The sequence below is a fragment of the Suricata suricatta genome, chromosome 7 (genome assembly GCF_006229205.1).
Source record: "Suricata suricatta isolate VVHF042 chromosome 7, meerkat_22Aug2017_6uvM2_HiC, whole genome shotgun sequence".
Taxonomy (NCBI): Eukaryota; Metazoa; Chordata; class Mammalia; order Carnivora; family Herpestidae; genus Suricata; species Suricata suricatta.
Genome location: NC_043706.1, coordinates 136,214,332 through 136,235,517, shown reverse-complemented (window position 1 = coordinate 136,235,517; position 21,186 = coordinate 136,214,332). Strand labels below are relative to the sequence as shown.

Here is a 21,186-nt window from a genome sequence, read left to right as displayed (position 1 = left end):
GGGCCACACAGCTCGCCCATGACAAGCACTCTGCACCCGCGCAGCCACTCTGTCACCGAGCGCGCGGTGTCAGATGCTCGACACTACAAATCGGCCCTGCGTGAGGCGGCTGCGCCCACTTGCAGCTGACGGGAGGGTCCTGCGCAGGTGACGGGGGCGGGGCTAAGCTGGACGCCCGGCAGGTTAAGTGTACTGAATGCATTTTCAACTTAAGGAATTTTTGGGATGTAAGCCCATGGTAAGTTGCAGAAGGTTCTATATACAGCATCTTACCAAATGGGTAAACATCAAAAGGTAAAATCGGGACATTAAAAACAACAAGCAATCTCCAAACACGCAGAAATCTGTTATTCACAGATTATAAACCCCACATAACTGGAGACATTTCAGGGGACACGGTATTTCTGAGAGTTCTCGGCCCGGCTTTGTTGGGGTCAGTTTCCTGCCGTCTCGCCAGGGCTGACAAGTGAGGGTCACCGGAGAGCCACAGGAAGGCGCTACTGCAGTTCACGACGTGCACTTCTGTTTGAGGGGACGCCCCCCCAGGGCGGAACGGTCACAAAGCCGGGGCTGCCCTGCCACCCACAAACCCAGAAGCGGCCGCGGGGACGGCACTTACGTCCTGTGCACCGTTTCCAGTGCTCCTGGCCCACGGTCAGCAGCTCCTTCACGCCGTCGTCCATGGCTTTGGTGAATTTACCGACAGCGTCGCACTTCTGTTCTCTGCGGGGCGAAACACAAGATGGCACGTCCTTGACTTCGCTACCACATGGTCAGGGTGACGTGTGGGAGGAGAAAAACCAACACGGGTAGGGGAGACTCCCTCCCGACATAAGCACAGACGCTGGTTTTCTTGCTCTGCAGCGACAGCTTGACGGGCGGCTCAGTCCAGTGAAGCGTCGGACTCGATTTTGGCTCAGGTCACGATCTCACCGTTTGTGACATGGAGCCCTGCGTCGGGCTCTGTGCTGTCAGGCTGCGGATTCTCTCTCTCTGCCCCACCCCCACCAGCACTGCTTGGTGGCTCTCAAAATAAAGAAATAAACTTAAAAAAGAAATAGGGTTACTTAAAAATCTGCCATTTAAATTTTAACTCTGCTTCCTTTCCCTCCTCAATTCCCTGTGAATCTTAACTAGAATTCTTCTCAAGAAAATGAAATCATGTTTCTTGAGTATCTTATTTCGTGGAATTCTATCATTAGAGGTACCGTCGAGTAGCTCATTCATTCATTCCTACAAGCACGTCAGTGATTCGGAGACAGTAACCTGCTACCCAACCACTGGGTGACACCCAGTGACTCGGTTCTTTGACAACATGAAAAATGCCAATCTGAAAAAAATCATTCCAATATAATGCTAAATGAAAAAAAAAAAGCTTATAAAACAGAATGCATAGTGTGAGGTGTTTTTTGCTTAATCAGTTTTATTCTTAGATACATATGCACAGAGATTTTGGAAGACCACAGATCTAAGTCAACATATTACCATTGATTTTTCTCTCTGGGTAGTTGTAAGATGTCTTTTTCCCCTTGTCTATTCATTTGGTAACACATAAGCAAGAATTTTATAATAAGAGGGGAAAAAAACTTTTTATAAAAAGCCCCAAGGAGCGCCTGGGTGGCTCAGTTGGTTAAGTGTCTGATTTTGGCTCAGGTCATGATCTCAGTTTGTGGATTTGAGGCCCACGTTGGGCTCTGTGCTGACAGCTCAGAGCCTGGAGCCTGCATCAGATTCTGCGTCTCATTCTCTCTCTACCCCTCCCCCTCTTTCTGCCCCTCCCCTGGTTGTGCTCTGTCTCTGTCTCTCAAAAATAAATGTAAAAAAAAAAAGCCCTAAGATTTCTAGTCAATCTTCAAATAGAAAAGGAACTATTCCACAGATTTTCACCCAAGTCTATGTTAAAAGAAAAATTACATAATTAGAAACAACAGATTAAAAAATAGCACAAAACTGCAGGTTAGGGATTTGCTTCCTTTGAGGCAACGTTCAGAGATTTCTGCCTTGTCAAATATCATGTGGGTGTGCGCTGGCTCTGTGCCACTTTGTTGTATCACACTTTATCAGTGACAGCGAGAGACCACCGTGTCCATGAGAAAATCATAGACTTCAAGGTAAAAAGGGAGCAGACTTTAACCCGACGCTATGGCTAGAAAGACAGGGTTGCCCTGCACACGTGATGGGCCTCCCAGCCCCGAGCACAGGAGGGGGACACAGCTCTGGGAGGAAGGAAAGGCTGACGCTCTCTCTTACATTTCTAGTAAGTCCAAGTCAGGGGCCTCCGGTTCCATGGTGGAAAATATCATAACTCCCACCAGCTCGTCCTTCTCCGCCTTCCTCTTCCCCGTCTTCCATTCCTGCAAATAAGAACATTAGCACGTTGCCGTGGACAGCACAAGTTGGACTTTCCAATCTCCCTAAGGCGACTGGCTCACTGACAGGCGATCTGTCGCCACCAGCCCCCATGGGACTGCCCTGTTCGTGGAGGGAGTGGGTACGTCTCAGATGTCATCTCTGTACACGGACACGTGCCAATGCGTAGGACGGTCCCTGTGAGCCCCAGTCCCTGCAGAGCGCGGGGACTCAGTCCCTGTCCTTTCCCAATGCACAGCAATGTAGTCGTGAACAAAACACACTCTGTAATCCTGACCAAGTGCCTCAAAGCTTTAGGGTAAATGTTTTCTTGAAAAGGTTAAAGCTTTCCTAAAATATTACGAGCTATTTTTTTAAAAACAATGTATTTTTGTACGATAGAGCTATAAATATCTATCTATACACACACACTCACACACTCACACACACACACACACACACACACACACACGGAAAAGTGCCCAAAGCCATAACACACAGTGCAATTCTCACAAAGCGAGCACCCGTGTGACCTACCCCAAGGCCAAGGGAAACAAGCTGGCATTCCAGAAGGCCCCTGGCGTCCCTTCCCAGTCCCGACCCCTGCCCTCCCCCACAAAGGTAAGCACTTTCCTCTCTTTCACAGTTCCTCAGTTTTCCTTCAAGTTCTACCATCCAGACCCGAGTCCCTCGTCAGTGGGCGGGCTGGGTTCCTGAGCTGGCGAAGACCACCCGACCTTGTGTTCTTCGTGTCTGGCTTCTTTGGCTCAACCTGCGCTCAGACCCGCAGCCATGTTGTTGGGAGAGCCGCGGGTCATTTATTCCGTCCTTGCAGAATGTTCCGTCGTCTGGACACTTCCCAGTTTGTTCACTCTACTGCCGGAGCCACCCCAGGCCCTGCTGGGGGATGAGCAGGCTGCTGCGTACACGTTTCCTGGTGCACACGTGTGTGCATCTGCCAGGTCAGCAGTGTGGGCGGAAAACACTCACCTTGGAAAGTAATGCCGGGTGGCTTTCCAAACTGGTCTCACCCCATTTGCACACCCACCAGCAGCGTGTGACTGAGCTCACTAAGACACTAGCTTTGGCCAGTCCTTCATGTCAGCCATTCTGGCTCGAGTGTAGGAGTATTCACTGTACTTCTGATTTGCATTTCCTTGATGACCAATAAGATTACATTACATACATTTGCTGACGACTGAGACACTGTCTTTGGTGAGTACATTAAGTGGGTTATTTTTCTTACGGATTTGTATGGGTTTTCGTATATTCTAAAAGGCAGCCCTCTGTTGGTTCTGAATGTTCATATTGTTAGCTTGTTTTTTACTTTTTTAAAGGCTTCTTTTGATATACAGCTGTTCTTAATTTTAATGTAGGCTGATTTATCAACTGCTTCCTGTAGGATTAGTCATTTTGTGTCATATTTCAGAAATCCCTCCGTCCACTAGGGGTATGAAGATATTTCCCTATGTTACCTTCTAGAAGCTTTATGTGTTGACTCCCATATTCGATTTGCAAACCACCTGGAAATAACTTTTTAAAAAACTTTATACAATGGAAACTTCCAAATACATATAAGAGTACAAGAAAAAGTCTAATAATCCCCCTCTCAGACTCGGGTGCAAAACAAATGTCAACATTGCCCAATCTTGTTTTTTCTATTCTCCTCCATTCTACATTTTTTTCCCTTGATTTTACTGTAAGTCCAGACATGGGATCATTTCACCTATAAATACCTTTGTAACAAAAATGTTTATTTTTGAAAGAGAAAGACAGGGTGTGAGCTGGGAAGGGGCAGAAAGAGAGGGAGACACAGAATCCAAAGCAGGTTCCAGGCTCTGAGCTGTCAGCACAGAGCCTGACGCAGGACTTGAACCTACAAACTTGAGATCATGACCTCAGCTGATGTTAGACATTTAACCAACTGAGCCACCCAGGCACCCCTCACCTATAAATACCTTTAATAGAGAAGGCTATTGTGTGACTTTAATATAGAAGACCGTGTTTTAGAAACAACCACAACACCAGTGTCAACCCTAACAAAATCAACAGCAGACTATTGTGAGGTAGGGACCAAATTCATTTTTCCCCAATGATGCCACCCAAGTGATCCGGCACCACTTACTGGAAAGACTGTCCTGTCCCCACTGGACTTAGCACCATCTCTGCCTTACATCGTGTCCCTTCTGTTCTGTCCTACTCACCTGTTTGTCTAGCCTTATGCCAATACATGCTTTCAAAGTTATTGTAGCTTTATAATGAGTCTTAATACCCAATAAAGCCCTCTTTCCACTTCATTCTTTTTCAAGAGGCTTTGGCTATTCTTAGTGCTCTGATTTTCCACATGTCGCATCTTTTCTGTTCCTCAATTCCATGGAACACTTAGTTAGGTTTTACTTCTCTAAGAAATGTTTCATAGCTTTTTTCTCCTGAGATTTACTTATTTATTTTTTGAGAGAGAGAGAAGCAAGAGAGAAAGAGAGCACACAAACTGTGAAAGGGCAGAGAGAGGAGAGAGAAATCCCAAGCTGTCAGCACAGAGCCCGATGTCAGTCTTGATCTAACTGACTGTGAGATCATGACCTGAGCCAAACTGGGAGTCAGATACTCAACCAACTGAGACATGCAGGCACTCCTCATAGCTTTATTTTTTTTAAGTTTATTAATTTTGAGAGAGAGGAAGAGAGAGTACACGCAAGCAGGGGTGGGCAGAGAGAGAGGGCGAGACAGAATCCCAAGCAGGCTCTGCACTGTTACCACGAGCCCGACATGGGGCTCAATGTCACACACGTGAGATTATGACCTGAGCCAAAGTCAAGAGGCGGGTGCTTAACCAACTGAGCCACCCAGGCTCCATGTCATAGTTTTTTATGTAGTTTTTTGTACACTTTCTTGTATTTATTCCTAGATATATTTTTGATGCTCTCATGATGGGGGTTTCTTTTAGACCCTCATCTTGTGTTTATTGCTGGTGTGCAAATAGGTGCTAACATCCAGCTACCTTACTAACCACTTATTTCTAGTAATTCTGCCTTAGGCCTTTGGGATTATCTACGTCCATCCAACTGCATGAGCTACTTCTGGCCAAAGAATCACAGCTTTCAGTGATTATCTAGTTTTATACCATCACTTAGCAGGTGAGGAAACTGTGACCCAGAGATTGAATGCTGAGGTCAAGACCACAGAGGGACCCAGCAGCAGAGCCCAGACTAGAGCTCAGGTGTCTGGACTCCAAGTTCTTCCTCCTTCCTATTAAATCAAATCCCCCTAAAACCTGAGTGTCCAGATTTATATTTTTTAAAATAATAATATTCTATATAAAACACAACCTTTAGAAGTGCTTTCTAAATCAGGTCTTGGAAAATCAGGGCTTTTGTTAGAGCCCTGGGGGTAACAGTAAGACGACAACGTTGGGACTCCATGTAGTTTTTGTGTCTCCAGAGAGACAAAACTGATGGATGGAACTCCCTCGAAGAAACCAGACTTTTCTCACCAGACAAACCAGACTTTTCCAGAGCGGGCACAAGGCTAGATCTACACTCTTGACCAAAACCTGCTGAAGCACTTCCCCTCAATGTTTTCCAGTTCCTGGCCTGGTTACATGCCACAGACTCAAATGAGCCTGCCAATTCTAGAAATAAGCAGTAACTGAAAATAGAGGCCCAAATATTTATACTATATTAAGTGTACGCATAGGTCTAAACATAAAGAGAGCCTGATTATTTACACTTCTCATAAATGTGTTCACACAGACAAGGGAAAAGTATTACAAAGCAGTTTAGCAAGTAAATCTCTGCCTGAAAGTTCCAACAAAGTATAGAATATTCTAGTATTTAATTTAATAAAACACAAAAATAATTTCATGACTTTTTTTCTATAATTGTAATATATTTCCTGTCAGCTCTTGGCATTTGAGCTAGCTTATGCTTTTATTCTTTATATTGTTTTCTAAGATACGTCATACGTATTGTAAGAGAAATATGGAGAAAACATCTTTACAGAATAAAAAGGTACAATTTAGAGTAAAAGCTTATGGAGAGAGAAACTATCTCCAAACCAGACAACAATGAGACGTCCATGTCTTCAACAAAGAACGCATGGCCCCTGGCAGAACGACTACCCTCAGGGACAAGAGAGACCAGCGTTTAGTCTGGACTTGCAGCTACCCTTCTGGAAAAATGACGTGGCTTGGAGAAGGATGGTCCAATGCTGAATCTACTTTTCGTTTCACAATGTTATTACACTGCAAGGTCGAAATGTGATCTTAAGACATCAGTCACTCTGTTCCCTCACTTCCCGCTGATGATACCCTGTGCAGCGTGCGGCCTATCCTATTTTTTAAAAGCATCCAGGAAAAATTTTAATTCCTCACCCTATTGTACCCTTCCCCCTCTGGGCCAATCCATTCCCAGCTGATGGAAAACCGTTCTGGCAAGGGGCTCCTCCGCACACTGGGACTCATTTCCCGTGCTTAGGATCTAGTCTCTGCCCCTCACTGTCTTTGGAGGAAATGAGAAACAGCGAGTCAACATAATTATGACTTTCAGACATAAAATTGGTATGAATGTGACAATTCTCAAGATGATCTATGACTGTCGTAACAAAAGGTCCTACCTTTTCATCTCGGAAGTTTAGAAACTGCTGGAAAACCTCACTTTCCGAGACGACGGGGTGGCGACACATCCTGGTCACCCACGCCTGCAGTCTCTCCATGCGCATTTTGATAAATTCTTCCTCGAAGCGACCTGCAGGGCGGACAGGAGAGACGCACATCACTAAGGCGGGTTACAGTCCCCACAAAGGAAAAGCCATTTGTGTCGCCTCGGTAGAAAGTTATTTAGTAAAAGGTAAAACCAAGGTCGGTTATCACTAACCTAAAAACAAGCTGTAACACAGCAGATGCCTTGTAGGCAGGAAAGGGGTGAGAAAGTGGGTTTAACAAGTAGTTCTTACAGGTGCATAAAATTGTTATATTTATAAAAATGTGTCCAAATGCAATATAACCTCAACTTAACTTAGTATTCACGAAAACCAGCTCAAGACTGTAGCTCTTTATTCCATTTTGTTTTTTAATGTACTTAAGCCAAAAATAGAAAAAGCAATTTTTCCATGAATGTGGTAGAGTTACTATCTCAGAACTGATGACCATTCTGAAACATAGCCCCATGAGTGATAGTTCTGTTTTAAAAACAGAAAATCAGCTTAACAAGCCTGACGTACCGAACATCAAGCGGACCCAGACAATGTTTTCAGTCTACCAACAAAATCACTGTTCGTTCAAAGGCTCCTGGAGCGGAAAATACCAGCTACAGTCGAGAGAGGCAATCTGCTATTCCCATCCCCCCAAAACAATTATAAAGTTGGACAGAGCCCAGAACCAAAAATAAGTGTTCTGGAAATCGACCAAAGGCACACAGCCAACTGAGAAGGGTTTATACTTGCAAAACTGCTGAACGTCATGGAAATCCGCGGCGCTCTGTGAGGCGCGGGGCTGCTCCCACCTCCCCCGTGGCCCCGAGCCTCCCCACCCTCTCCCTGGTGGACGTGGAGGTTCCGGCAGGGTAGGGCGGGCCGTGAAGACTGCCCGCTGCAGGTTCCCTGGCGAGGTAGGAGGTGCACCGGACCTGGAGCAGAGGGACCTGCTCACACTCAGTGGTGGCAGCAGTGACAGTCCAGGGGCTGGGGAACAGAGATGGCCAAGGGCCCGAGAATATTCCAGGCTGAGGCCGTGTGCAGAAACAGTGGAAACCGATGGAATCCAAGTCAGCCACACACACTCCTGCCCAGTTCTGAGGCTGCGCACACTTGTAAAGGAGCCGCAAAAGGCCCACAAAAAAGTAAAAGCCAGGGCGGGTGACTTGAAAAGTACCTGGTCTTCGCATATACTCCCCTACCCCAAGCTCCAACACAGGGGACAGAAGTCCTGCCGGCTGGAGGCAGGCTTAGCTTACTGCTCATCTGCACAGACACAAGGGTGAACCCCGGGGAGCCAAACTTAAAAGAAAATTAAAAAATTGAAATTCAGGGAAGACAGATTTCAGAGACTTGGCCTAAGCAGCGTACTTAACAAACAAACAAACATGAAGTAGAAACAACCTTCAGAAAGGAAAAAAGCTTGGAATCGAGAGTTGCTAAAATATATTCTCTAAAACTTTCAGTTTTTAACAAAAATTAAGATATACACAAATAAACAGCAAGGTAGAATGCATGCCGACAAAAAAGTCGTCAGCAGAAACTGTCTCTTAAGGGTCCCTGGATGTTGAATTTAGCAGACAGATAAGATTCCAGAAATACATTCAAAGAACTAAAGTCATGTTTAAAAATGCAGAGAAATAGGACATGGAATCAAACAATAAAGATTCTCAAGAGAATTTATAAATAAATAAAATGAAACACTGGGAGTCGAAAATACAATAATTGAAATTAAAAGTTCTTTATAGAGGCTCAAATGCAGATTCAATATGGCAAAAGAAGGAATCAGTGAATCTGAAGATTCAGCAATAGAAGTTATCTGATCTGAAGGACAGAGAGAGAAATATGGATGAACAGTGTTTCAGAAAACATAAACCATGTCAACATACTTGTAATGGGAGTCCCCAAAGGAGAGGAGAGAAAGAAGAAAAAAATATGTGAAGAAATAATGGGGAAAGTTTCCCAAATTTGATGGAAAATTTTAATCTGCATTTCCAAGAAGCTCAACAAACTTGGACAGGACAAATATGAGGTATAGTCACACCAAGATACAGCAGATCAAACTACTAAAAAGACAGAAACAAAACCTTGACAGCAGCCAAGTGAAAAATGACTCATGATGGATAGTGGAGTGTGACGTGTGTGTGTGACGTGTGTGTGTGTGTGTGTGTGTGTGCGTGTGTGTTATCAACAGAACGAACTGATTTGCCATCTGACACAATGGAGGTCAGAAGCAATACGAAGCCACACTCATCAGGCTGAGGGAAAACAGCCAGCCAGGAATTCTATAACCAGTGCACCAAACTTTCAAAAAAGGCGGCGAAATGAAGACATTCTCAGATAAACATAGACGAGAGGATTAATGGACAGAGGAGCTGTATTAAAAAATATCACCTCAGGCTAAAAGGAAATTACCCAAATTCACAGGCAGAAATGAAGAGTACCAGGAATATGTGGGCTGACAGAAAAGATGCATTTTTTCCCTAACTTCTTTAAAAGACATAAGATTGTAAAAAGCAATAATCATCACACCATGTTGTTAGGTTTGTAATATATAGATGATGAAAGTAGCATAAAAAGAGGGAATCAGAGCTGTAATGGAGAAGTTTCTATCAATTTTATGAGAACTGAGTATTAATCTGAAGTGCACTGTAACATATCAAAAAACATGCACATGGGGCCCCTGGGAGGCTCAGTCAGTTGAGCATCTGACTGGCTCAGGTCATGGTCTTGTGTTTTACGAGTCTGAGCCCCACGGAGGGCTCCGTGCTGACAGCTCAGAGCCTGGAGCCTGCTTGGGATTCTGTGTCTCCCTCTCTCTCTGTTCCTCCCCTGCTTGCACCCTGTCTCTCAAAACTAAACATTAGAAAAAACTTTTTAAAAAAACAATGCACATTGCATCCACTGAGACAACCACTAAGAAAGTAATTTTTAAAATTTATTGGAGGGGCGCCTGGGTGGCTCAGTCAGTTAAGCGTCTGGCTTCGGTTCAGGTCATGATCTTACAGTTCATGGGCTCGAGCCCCACGTCGGGCTCTGTGCTGACAGCTCAGAGCCTGGATCCTGCTTCGGATTCTATGTCTCCCTCTCTCTCTGACTCTCCCCTGCTCACACTATCTCTGTCTCTCAAAAAATAAATAAGAAACATAAAAAAAAATTTTTTTTTAATTTAGTGGAAAAGTGAGAGGAATGAAAACAGTATATTCAATATTCAATGCAAAAGAAAGGCAGTATTGAGGAATAAATAAGACACATGGGAAACAAATATCAAAATGGCAAATGTAAATCTAACTAGGTCAATAATTATTAAATATGAATGGTCTAAAAACTCTAATCAAAATGCAGAGGTTGTGAGACTTGATCAAAAAAAGCTCCAATAATGCTGTCAACAAGAGATACAGATTCAAAGACACTAACAGATTGAAAATAAGAGATAGAAAAAGATATGCCATGCAGATAGTGACCCGAAGAGAACTGGAGTGACCATATTAATATCAGACAAAATAGTTAACACAGGGACTCTTACCACAGACAAAAAGGCACGTTAGGAAGATATAACAATTATAAACTGAATATACACCAAAGTCCCAGCCTGATTATTTATAAATGTCTACAAATGGACTCTCTATGTGGAAAGGCAAAAGAAAAGCAGCCTAAAATTATTTTGAAAAAGAACCAAATTGGAGGATTTAAACCACCTGACTTAAAGATTTACTGTAGAGCTATATGAATCAAGACACTGTGGTGTTGGTAAAAGGATGAACACATAAATCAACAGAACATAGTCCAGAAATAAAACCAAATATGTTCAACTGATTTTTGAAAAACGAAAAGGAAATCAACAGAGAAAGAAGAGTCTCAACGGACAGTGCTGGGACCACTGGACATCCAGACGCGTAACGGGAACTTCTTCCTTATTACACCTCAGATCTTACACAAACAGTAACTTAAAATGCACCTAAAGCTACACACCTTTCTGAAGAAAATATCAGCATGGACTTGGATCAGGCTACATGCAGGTTTTCATCATGCAACCTAAAGCACAATCCATAAAAGAAACAACTGGTTCTCTCGACTTCATTAAAATGAAGAGCTTTTTGTTCTGCGAAGAACACTGTTAAGGATAAGCCACACCTGGGACACATTATTTGCAGATTATATTATTTCCAGAACGTCAAGAATTCTCAAGATTCAATAATGAACAAAAACCCAATAAGAAATGGGCAAAAGATTTAAACAGACATTTCATCAAAGAAAATACATGGAAGGGAAAATGAGCACATGAAAAGATGCTCAACACTAGTTATAAAAGGAAAATGCAAATTAAAACCACGATGAGGTACCACCACATACTTAACAGATCATTAAGATAAAGAAAAACTGACATTATCGAAAGTTCAAATAAGGATGTGGGGCTCCTGATACCCTCCACTGCTCAGGGTGCGGGTGGGGGAGGGATTCCAAAATGGTACAGCCACTTTGGAAAACAGTTTGGGAATTTCTTTTTAATGTTTATTTATTGTGAGGGGGAAGGGGGCAGAAAGAGAGAGGGAAAGAGAGGGAATCCTAAGCAGGCTCCACACGGACAGCATGGGAACGGATGTGAACGGGTTTGAACTCCTGAAACCTGAGTCGGATGCTTAACTGACTGAGCCACCCAGGTGCCCCAAAACTCTTAAAACTATACACCAAAAGGAGTTAATTTACTGTATATACGTTTAAAAGTAAGTGTAAAAAATACAGCCTGGCCATTCCTTTAGAAATGACAAGGACAAACAAGCACAAATTTCTTTTAGCGAGAAGAGCAATCCGGATCCACAGTGCAAAAACTCACTGCCTCAGAAAGTGCCACCTGATCAGCACCATGGGTGTGGACACCTCCTATACATCACAACACTTCAGATTCTGCACTTACTAGGAGTAGAGATTAAGTGCAACAGAAGCTTAGATTATTAAGAAACAAAGTCTCATCCCTTGGAAAGAAGAGACCCCGTGAGTCCACATGAAGCTGGGTTATACTGAATTCTCCATTCGAGAAAGTAAATTATACCAAGAGTTTATAACCTACTCACTGACTGAAATTAATTAATGAATTAACTAATTAATACAGCTTACTCCTCCTAAAAAATTTTCTGACATAGCTGGTTTATTTTCAAACTCTGACTTCAGATATTATTTTGTGCTTGTTAGGATTTTTCTACCAGGTTCCAGAAAACTAGAAGGAAGGTTGGTGGGGCCGGTGAGGACGAACCTTACTTAGGTTTTCGCCAAGCATGTGAGTACACCCGCTCGGCACCCAGGAACGAAACCAGATTCGTTCAACATTATTGCACCAGAACACAAATCTCTCAACAAATAAAAACCGTTAGCGCTAAGTTCCGCATGGAACAGGGCACAGAAAGATCATGAGATCATCGACTTGGCATTCCTTTTTCTTCCCTCCAGGATGCAAGGGAGAGGGGGGTTTGTATAATAATGACCTTGTGGACACCGCAGGCAGGAGGCGAACGGGAGAGGGGGCAGATAAAGTGGCTTCTGTGCTTTTCGGTGTCCTCGGCACGTAGCCCAGTCAGGGAATCAAAGCTCAACTTTCTTCAGGCTGAGCGGCTGCTGCACTCTTGCTTTCTATGACACCCCCCTGGCTTCAGGCCTGAGCTTTAAAAAACCCAAGCCTTAGTTTGGGGGCAGAGCTGGGTGACGCTATGATGCGTTAAAATAGCATGGAGTTATCGGATGCAGAATAAACAATGTATTAAAACCTAAAAGACGTGAGAAATCCCCGCAGCCCCAAAATAGCCCCCGAGACACCAGGAAGCCTCTATGGCGCCAATCAAGTTGATGAAGGAGAATGTTAAAATTCTGGAAACAGGCTGAAATTTGAGAACAAGGAGAAAGGCAGCACTGAAGTTTTCATGGAAATGGATGGAAATGGATTTAGATTAGAAAAAGGAAAGCTGTGATTTCAAACAATAAGGGTGACAAAAAGGAGACTGAGTATCTGGATGGGGCACAGAACCGGGCACAGGGACACCTCTGGGGGTGGGGGAGGAATCGGCGATCTGTGCCAACCTGGCCGCCCTGACGTGGCCTTCACCCAGCATGCCCCCCACCGGGTCCACGAGGCCACTCAGGAGCCACCCCAGACGAGGGCTGGGCCGTGTCTGTCACCTCCCTGCAATGCAGCCCCACTGTCCCCTCTGCTGTGATTTGAAATTTTTGAAGTTTTTGAAAAGTTAAAAAAAAAAAAAGGGTCACAAAACAACTTCATTAAAAACAAAACCTTCCATCTCCCTGAACAATTTCAGAGAAACCTAAATACACACCAAAATCCAGCACAAAGTAAAGTTTTCAGGTGAGTAACTTAGTAACTTAAGGAGAGTTACTAAGGTAACTCAATCTAGTTAAAGACTAGCGGATCCAGGGCCACCTAGCGGTTAAGTGTCCAACTTGAGCTCAGGTCATGATCTCATGCCTTGTGAGTTCCAGCCCCGAGTCGGGCTCTGCGCTGACAACACGGAGCCTGGAGCCTGCTTTGGATTCTGTGTCTCCCTCTCCCTCTGCCCCTCCCCTACTCGTGCTCTGTCTGTCTCTCAAAAATAAACATTAAAAAAAATACTAGCTGATTTGTGTCCCATAACATCAACGGAGCAAACTCTGGAATCCGATTCCCATCCCAGTGTCCGTTGTGGCCAGCGGAGCATCTCTGCCTCGAGGAAGTGCGGAGCGGCACACAGCGACGTGTGACACCTGGCAGGCGGCCACCTCCCCCCAGCACCACAAGTGTCCGGACCAGGCGAGGCCTTCTGGCCACCGGAGGCCCCCTCCCTCTTGAACTCGCCACCTCAGCCCTGGCTGAGTGAGGACTAGGCTGTCTCTGGGCTTCCCGGGCCCCACGCTCCCTCCCACCAAGTTCAGGTTGGCCTTCCGGGGTCTCTCTGACGTGGAGGCCTCTATGCACCGACCTCGTAGGCCTTACTCTCCTCTTGGATCCTCTTCTTTCTATTCTCACTAGTTTCATTTAGCTGCAGTTTGTAGCCACATATGAAAACTCTAATCTTTAGTGAAATTCAGCCTCTTTTATTCCAAGACACACGTACAAGTTCCGAGTACCAATATTCCAGGTTCTATACCAGGCTGCAGATCAAAACCAAAACCAAAACCCAAACCAGTGACAGTTCTCAAAGCAGACAGAAGCAAACGCTCCCTAAGTGCATTTTTACAAGGGGCTTTGGTAGCACCATGAACTACTGTCCAGATCATCTGAGGCAGGGGGTGTAGGAGAGACAGGACACCATAAGGAGTTAAGGGACAGAGGAAGGCTCTCTGAACAGCTGAACTGGATGACAGGCCTTCATCATTTGGATCTTACATTTTAATTTCCATTTTCAGCCGTTTGGATCATTCTCGTTTTCCCAGCTGTTACTTTTCAACTTTATAAAATTCACGTGTTTCTTTTACAGGAAACCGTGTAGCAACAAAGACACAATGACTCTGCTAGAACTTAAGAGGTGCATTCGCGAGCTCTGATAAACGATTTTATGAAACATTCTCAAAGCTATTTAGGTCACTTCCAAGTATACGGGCAGTAGACATGGATGGACAGTACTTAGCTACTGGTTCCAAACGCACATCTTGTTCGTCTAGAAGACAGAAAATGTCATTGCTGATTCATGTTAGGACAGATGTTCTATACACAGCCCTGTCACTTGTCATCCCGAGAGGAAGGTCATGTGCACTCACCTGTGACTTGTTTATCCGGAAGAGAGGGGATTGGAATGGCTGACCCAAACTTAACCAGGAGACGTTCATATAACCAGTCAAAGTGCTTATACCTGTGGTTTACAGATCGATTAGTGTTCTACAAGGCAAGGGAAAGAGAAGAAAACGTTACCAATGCCAACGATAGGAAGTGAAGAAGAGAGCAAAGCGTAGCCAGGAGCGCGGGCACGATTCTGGTTTTGAGAACTCAGATACTCACAGTAGGCGTGAGCTGATACTCGATGTAGCTCTTCAGACCGTACATCTTGGAGCCTTTCCTGGGATCTGCCACCACACAGTCAAACGTCGAGGTAGGATAGACCCACATTGGGCCATAATCTCCAACCTACACGATGTTCCAGGGAGAGGTGACTTTGTTACATGGAGAAACGGCCAATATACTTGATACAAGTCATTAAGTGATTCTTTTTAGGACTAGAGGTCCTGTGGAGGGTCATTCTTGCTCTTCTCTGAGAAGTTCCGTCTCCGGCTAAGGAGGAGCTCTGTCTGCCTCTGTCTCCTCCAGGGGCCGGCAGGAGGGAACAGTTTCCCTCTCTCCCATTCAGTGGTTTTGTACGTGGCGAAGGGCTAGTTTTAAAACATTTCCGATCTACCGCAGACTGATGGTTTTGTGAAATACAAAATTACACACCCGGATGTCTCAGCAACATCAAACTCTCCCAAGGCTCGCCCTCACGTTCTGTGTGCTCGTCCTAATTCTTCCTAAAGGTGGACGGAGGAAACAGTGGGGTGGCGTATCAAAGGTCAGGAAGGGGACCGGGGCCCCAACGCTCTTACTGAGGACTAAAGGGAAGATCCTGATGACCAGCGTCCAGGACTCCTCGAGAGGGAGCCCAGACCCAGGAAACTCCGAAAGCTGTGGGGCAGGAGCCTCTGGGGAGCGTCTCAGGGACAAACCGAGAGAGGCACCTCAGATCACCGAGGGCCCAACAGCCAGACGCTTTTAATTTTCTTAGTGGGTAGAGCTGCGGTGTCTCAGAATCAAAGAACCACATCTCTGCTTTTCTCCCGGTTTTCTGAGGACTTGAAGGCATTTTTCCTCAGCTGCCCTTTCCACACCAGGAGCCTCCTCAGGCAGGCCCACCAGCAGGGTACAGGGGCCGTGTCTACCTAACACTTATGGGTCCCTTAGCTCCATTCCAACACCCCAGGGATAAAGTCCCTTTTGAGGACCTGAGGGGCAGGGCCATGGGCTTTTAGTCCCATGGAGTTTTATTTATTTATTTTTTAATTAAAAAAATATTTTTAATGTTTATTTATTTTTGAGAGAGAGAGAGAGAGAGCGAGCGAGAGAGAGAGCGAGCGAGAGAGCGAGCGAGCGTGAGGGGAGGAGGTGCAGAGAGAGGGAGACCCAGAATCCGAAGCAGGCTCCAGCCTCTGAGCTGGCAGCACAGAGCCTGATGCGGGGCTCGAACCCATGAACCATGAGATCATGACCTGAGCCGAAGTCGAATGTTTAACCAACTGAGCCACCCAGGCATCCCTAAATTTAATGAAAAGAACAAAATGATGTATATTCAGAAGTCACATAAAAAAATCTGAAGAAAAAATTTAAAAATTAGAATAATCTTTAACCACTCAGAAGATAAATACCCCAAATTTGCTTTGAGGGAAAGGGCTCTTGGCTTCAGCCTTTCTGGAGTTTCTAGGATTTCAAGCTTTTCAAAGATGTAGGAACACATTATGAAAAACAAATCCAATGATCAGTTTTGCAGTTTTATCAAGTTTCCCAGGACCTAGAGATTATAGGACCAGATGTTTCCATATCCTTGTGTTGGGTCTACGGTGATTACACGCAAGGCTCCCATTCCCAGCCGCATCCCTGTCCTATAGTCACTGGGTTAAGTCCATAGGATGAAAAGATAGCCAGAGTTCTCTTTTCCAGAATTTCATCTGGAAATGTAAGTTAGATAATGCTTAGACAGAAAATCTATCAGCAGTCAACATTTGGGTGAAACCAGAGAGCCCGTGTCATGTTATGTAATAAAGTTATTCTATGAGAGACACTCTTAATGGTGTCACCAACTCCCAGTTTTTATTTGCTCGCTCCTTATTGTGACCTGACAGCTGGTTTTTGGAAGAAAAGCTAACTGTTACCAACGCAGTGGAAAGGACATCTTATTTTGATAATATGTGTGTACTTTGCCAGGACAGAGACCTAAATATCTGGATTGGATTTATTAGCTAAATATATAAGGTTGGTAGAAAGACAGCATAAAAAAGATACTTCAAGACACTTTAAAAATTACTGAAAGAAAATACACAGGTGCTGTTGGTTCTAATTACTAATAGTCTTAAAAGTAAAAATAAAATATATCTAAACAACGTAAACACAGGCATTAATTAATGTAGGCTAAGCATCTTTAGTATTGCTACAATACTAATACATATTGTCAGTTACCTGGAGCATTAGATGTGTTAAAAATACCTTCCAAAAGACTATTAACCCTCTAGGCTTTATTTAACACATTATAAAAGAGCTTAATTAGAAACAAGGCAAGCAAACAAAAGAGAATGAACTTACAATGATAGGAATTTTCTCTTTGGGTTTTGCTAGTTGCTTGGCCAACAGATACTGTTCCATTCCAGGTTTTGCAAAGCCAGGAAATCTAATCATGAAGACAAATGCCCATGAGTCTTACGCGTTTCCTTAGAAGAACTCTCCAACTCTTGTCCATATTTACTTAATACAACAGTTTTAACCTTGTTCTGTCTTTCAGAGGTACCAGGACTAGGAAACTGTGGTAAATGAAACCCAATGTAATCAGATTGTTCAATGGCCAATTAGTCATTTAGTTAAGCTTTATCTGGTCAGAGAGCAGTTTGACTCCAGAAGGTGTGATATTTATGGGTACTCTAGTTGCTTGACTGGATCTGGAACTATCACCCCACAAAGAGTGACAGGCAGCCTGGAAAAACGTCCCCAGGGCATAGGAGGGGAGGGTGCGGAGCGCTGCCATTTGAATTGAACACATGGGCAGTGGCCACACGCCAGCATTTTTAGATCCAAATTAAAGCCGCCTGTCAACGTCCTCCCTCGAGGAAGCCACAATTATCCCAAAGAAGCTGTTGTTGTCCGTCACACTTGTGCCATTTTCTTTTGGAATTCTCTTCAGAACTGGTGGAGCGGACACGAAAGAAAATCGGTCTTGGTAAAAAAAAAGACCCCATCCTAAAATTGGAGGAATGCTGGAATAAACATATAGCCATCCAAGCTGCTTTTTAAAAAATATTTGTTTTTATTTTTATTCTAAGAGGTTTCCGTTTTGTTTTTTTTAATGCTTATTTTTGAGAGGGCATGAGGAGGGGCAGAGAGACGGAGACAAATAATCCAAAGTGGGCTCAGTGCTGACAGCAGTGAGCCCAACGTGGGGCTCGAACTCATGAACTGTGAGCTGAAGTTGGACACTTAACTGACTGAGCCCCCAGCCCCTCCCCCAAAGTGCTAAAGAGGACAAGATTAATTTGGGTTTCAGAATTGCTTTTAATAAACAGGAAAAAAAGACCCTCAGAAAGCAAAATACCAATAATAGGAAAAGAAGTATGATTTCTACCAAAAACCAACGACATTACTTCTACTTCATTCATGTACCAAATTAAAGGCCAACCAATGTGCTGGCCTCAGGGGCCTGTCTCTTCCTTCGTCTTCAAAGGACCTACCTCCGTCTTCTTTCCCCCCAGACGTCCTTTAAACATAGCGCACACAAGAGAGAACAAAGAGGGGTCTAGGAGCCAGATGGCCTTGGGTTCAAATTCCAACGCCAACAATTAATAGCTATGTGACCTTTAGAGCTCCTGTCTCCTGGTGTGAAGAATGAGACCAATATGACCTGCCTTTTAAGATGATAAGGGAATTAAATGCAAGAGTTATAGAAAGAGTCTTGTATACACACTCATAAATTAAAGTGATTTCTAACTATGCCATCCTCTCTTTGAGAGTATTCCCTACAGCCTCCGGCAGAGCTAGCTCTGTCTGTCTCTTCACCATACTGAGCATACGTCTGCTATCTGATTTATCACGCTTAATTGCCATCATCTATTTACACACTAGCTGACTGGAAGGAAGCACCTTAGAGAAAGTATTTGTATTTCCAGGACCTAGAGGAGTTGTGGGAAAGATACACTAAATGCTTACTGAATTAATGGACTCATCGGGAACAGTTTTATTAAAATTTCTCTTAATGCTTATTTATTTTTGACAGAGAGACAGAGCATGAGAAAGGGAGGGGCGGAGAGAGAGAGAGAGAGACACAGAATCCGAAGCAGGCTCCACTTGGAGCTCTGAGCTGTTAGCACAGAACCTGACACAGGGCTCGAACTCACAGACCGTGAGATCATGACCTGAGCCGAAGGTGGACGCTCAACCAACTGAGCCACCCAGGTGCCCCTGGAACAACTTTATTAAAGAACCTATACTTCCACTAGAAAACAGTGACGGAAGACTTGAGAAGGTCGCAACATGGCAGTTCCCTGAGCAGACTGTAAGCTCCCGGGTGGTCCCACGTCACACTTCCTTCGGTATTCCCAGGGGTCATGGCGACACTCGATGGCCACCTCACTCCATACTTCCTCGACAGCAGTGCCATCTGCTAATTCTCTGAGTATGATCGAAGTGGATTCTTATAATACTTGAGTACACTTAAATTTCTAATCTCCTTCTCTAACGTAAGGTTCATGTTCCGGTGCGGGAATATGGCTGTCCTAGAAAATGGATTCACTGTAGAAAAATACTAATACTTAAAAAAATTTTTTTACAGCTGTTTAAGTAAGTCCTTCATACGTTAATCAAGTTAAGTGAAAGACACACAGATCTTAAACAGCTCTCGGCACCAGAGAGAGAGAGGGAGGCCTCCGAGACACAGGTGGAAATGAGGACTCCTCTGATTTGGTTTCAACTTGAACTGAAATTTTAGAGCAGAGAACACTTTAAATTAACGCGAGGCCCTTCACTTTGGAGATGAGGAAAATGGAGGTTCAAACAGGTCACCCAGTTTCCCCAAGATCCCCTGGCAGAGGGGAGCAAGCAAGGATGTGGCACCGGGAGCAGGGGCAAACAGAGACAGGGGCCTGGGCCTGAGCAGAACCCCACTCACTAGCCAGGGACACGTGGCCACACATTTGTTGCAGGTCTGTGCTTCCTCATTGTCCCAAGGGGGCTTAAATGACAGCAAAATGGGTTTAAATGATCTTGTATTTAGGTTTAAGGAACAGACTAACTTATGTCACTGCAGGCCACACTGAGAATTTCACATTCCACCGTAAGAAACAGCATATAGTCTACATGAATGACTAAGTTTATTATGCGTGCGATGGAGCATGAAAATACATAATGGAAGAAACCGGATAGAGAAGTAGGAAGAATGTGTAGCTAGAAGACAGCTCATTTAATCACCTGATGCTACTTAGATAAACTAAGGGGAACTTGCACGGCTCATATACATAGATCTAGACCCAGACCTTGACATCTAGAAAAACACCAAACATTATGTTTACAACTTTTTCCAGATACGGATTAACATTCCTTCCTTTGAAGTTTTGAATGATAGACTTGGAACATTGAGAAAAAGTGGCAGTAATTTTAGAAAAACTGTATTAAACATATTACTGTAAGAAGAATATTTGAAGATTCTTTTGGAAGTCAGAAATTCTCTCTCCTTCGAACTAACACTGTGAACTACAGACTTATCCAGAACTCCCCCTGGGGAACCCCACGGGGCTGTGGCCACAGTGCCCCTTTCCCACGTGCTTCCCCGTTGGGCACTGTCACTACAAGTACTGCTCCAAATCTCTTTTTTTTTTTTCCTTCTTAAACCGAAGAGAAATCTAAGTGAAAATAAAGTCTTAAAACATACTAAACAAGTGGCTGAGAGACTGAGGGACTGACTGGTGTCCTGACCAGATCACGCGGCACCTGTGTGAGCTTGGACAGGCACTTAACCTCTCTGGCGTCAGTTTTTCCCACAGAAATACGAGATTCCGCGTACCACAAAGGGATATGAGGGTCACACAGCGCATCCAGACCACTCCGCACAGTGCCCGGCACACAGTAAGTGATCAACAAATGGTCAAACATTTACAAGAGAGTTACTTTTATTAATATGATTATTTCCAGCTTTCCGTGACATCAGCAATAAGATGTTAATGTGTCACGGAGCTGACCAAGATAAAAGCAGTATTTGGCAGATCCTTAAATAGAACGATTTCACTTTACAGTGAATAAATTTATTCTCTTTATATATATGTGTATATATATATGCTTTAATATATATTAAATATGTATTTATATGTACCACATATATGTACTATGTATATGCGAAGAATATATCATACACATATAATATATTAGAGTGACCACAAATTGTTTTT

The 21,186-nt window shown here is 44.0% G+C and overlaps 1 protein-coding gene across 1 annotated transcript in view; it reads right to left on the bottom strand.

The window, feature by feature from the left end:
• The window catches only part of SNX9 (sorting nexin 9), a 94,630-nt gene that overhangs the window by 17,012 nt on the left and 56,432 nt on the right, over nucleotides 1-21,186 (bottom strand). The window contains exons 7-13 of the mRNA XM_029943256.1: nucleotides 18,481-18,506; nucleotides 17,345-17,457; nucleotides 15,020-15,145; nucleotides 14,782-14,899; nucleotides 6,964-7,094; nucleotides 2,251-2,354; nucleotides 620-723 (exon numbers count right to left, since the gene is read on the bottom strand). Of these exons, the coding sequence (XP_029799116.1) occupies nucleotides 620-723; nucleotides 2,251-2,354; nucleotides 6,964-7,094; nucleotides 14,782-14,899; nucleotides 15,020-15,145; nucleotides 17,345-17,457; nucleotides 18,481-18,506 (722 nt within the window). The remainder of the gene's footprint in view (nucleotides 1-619; nucleotides 724-2,250; nucleotides 2,355-6,963; nucleotides 7,095-14,781; nucleotides 14,900-15,019; nucleotides 15,146-17,344; nucleotides 17,458-18,480; nucleotides 18,507-21,186) is intronic.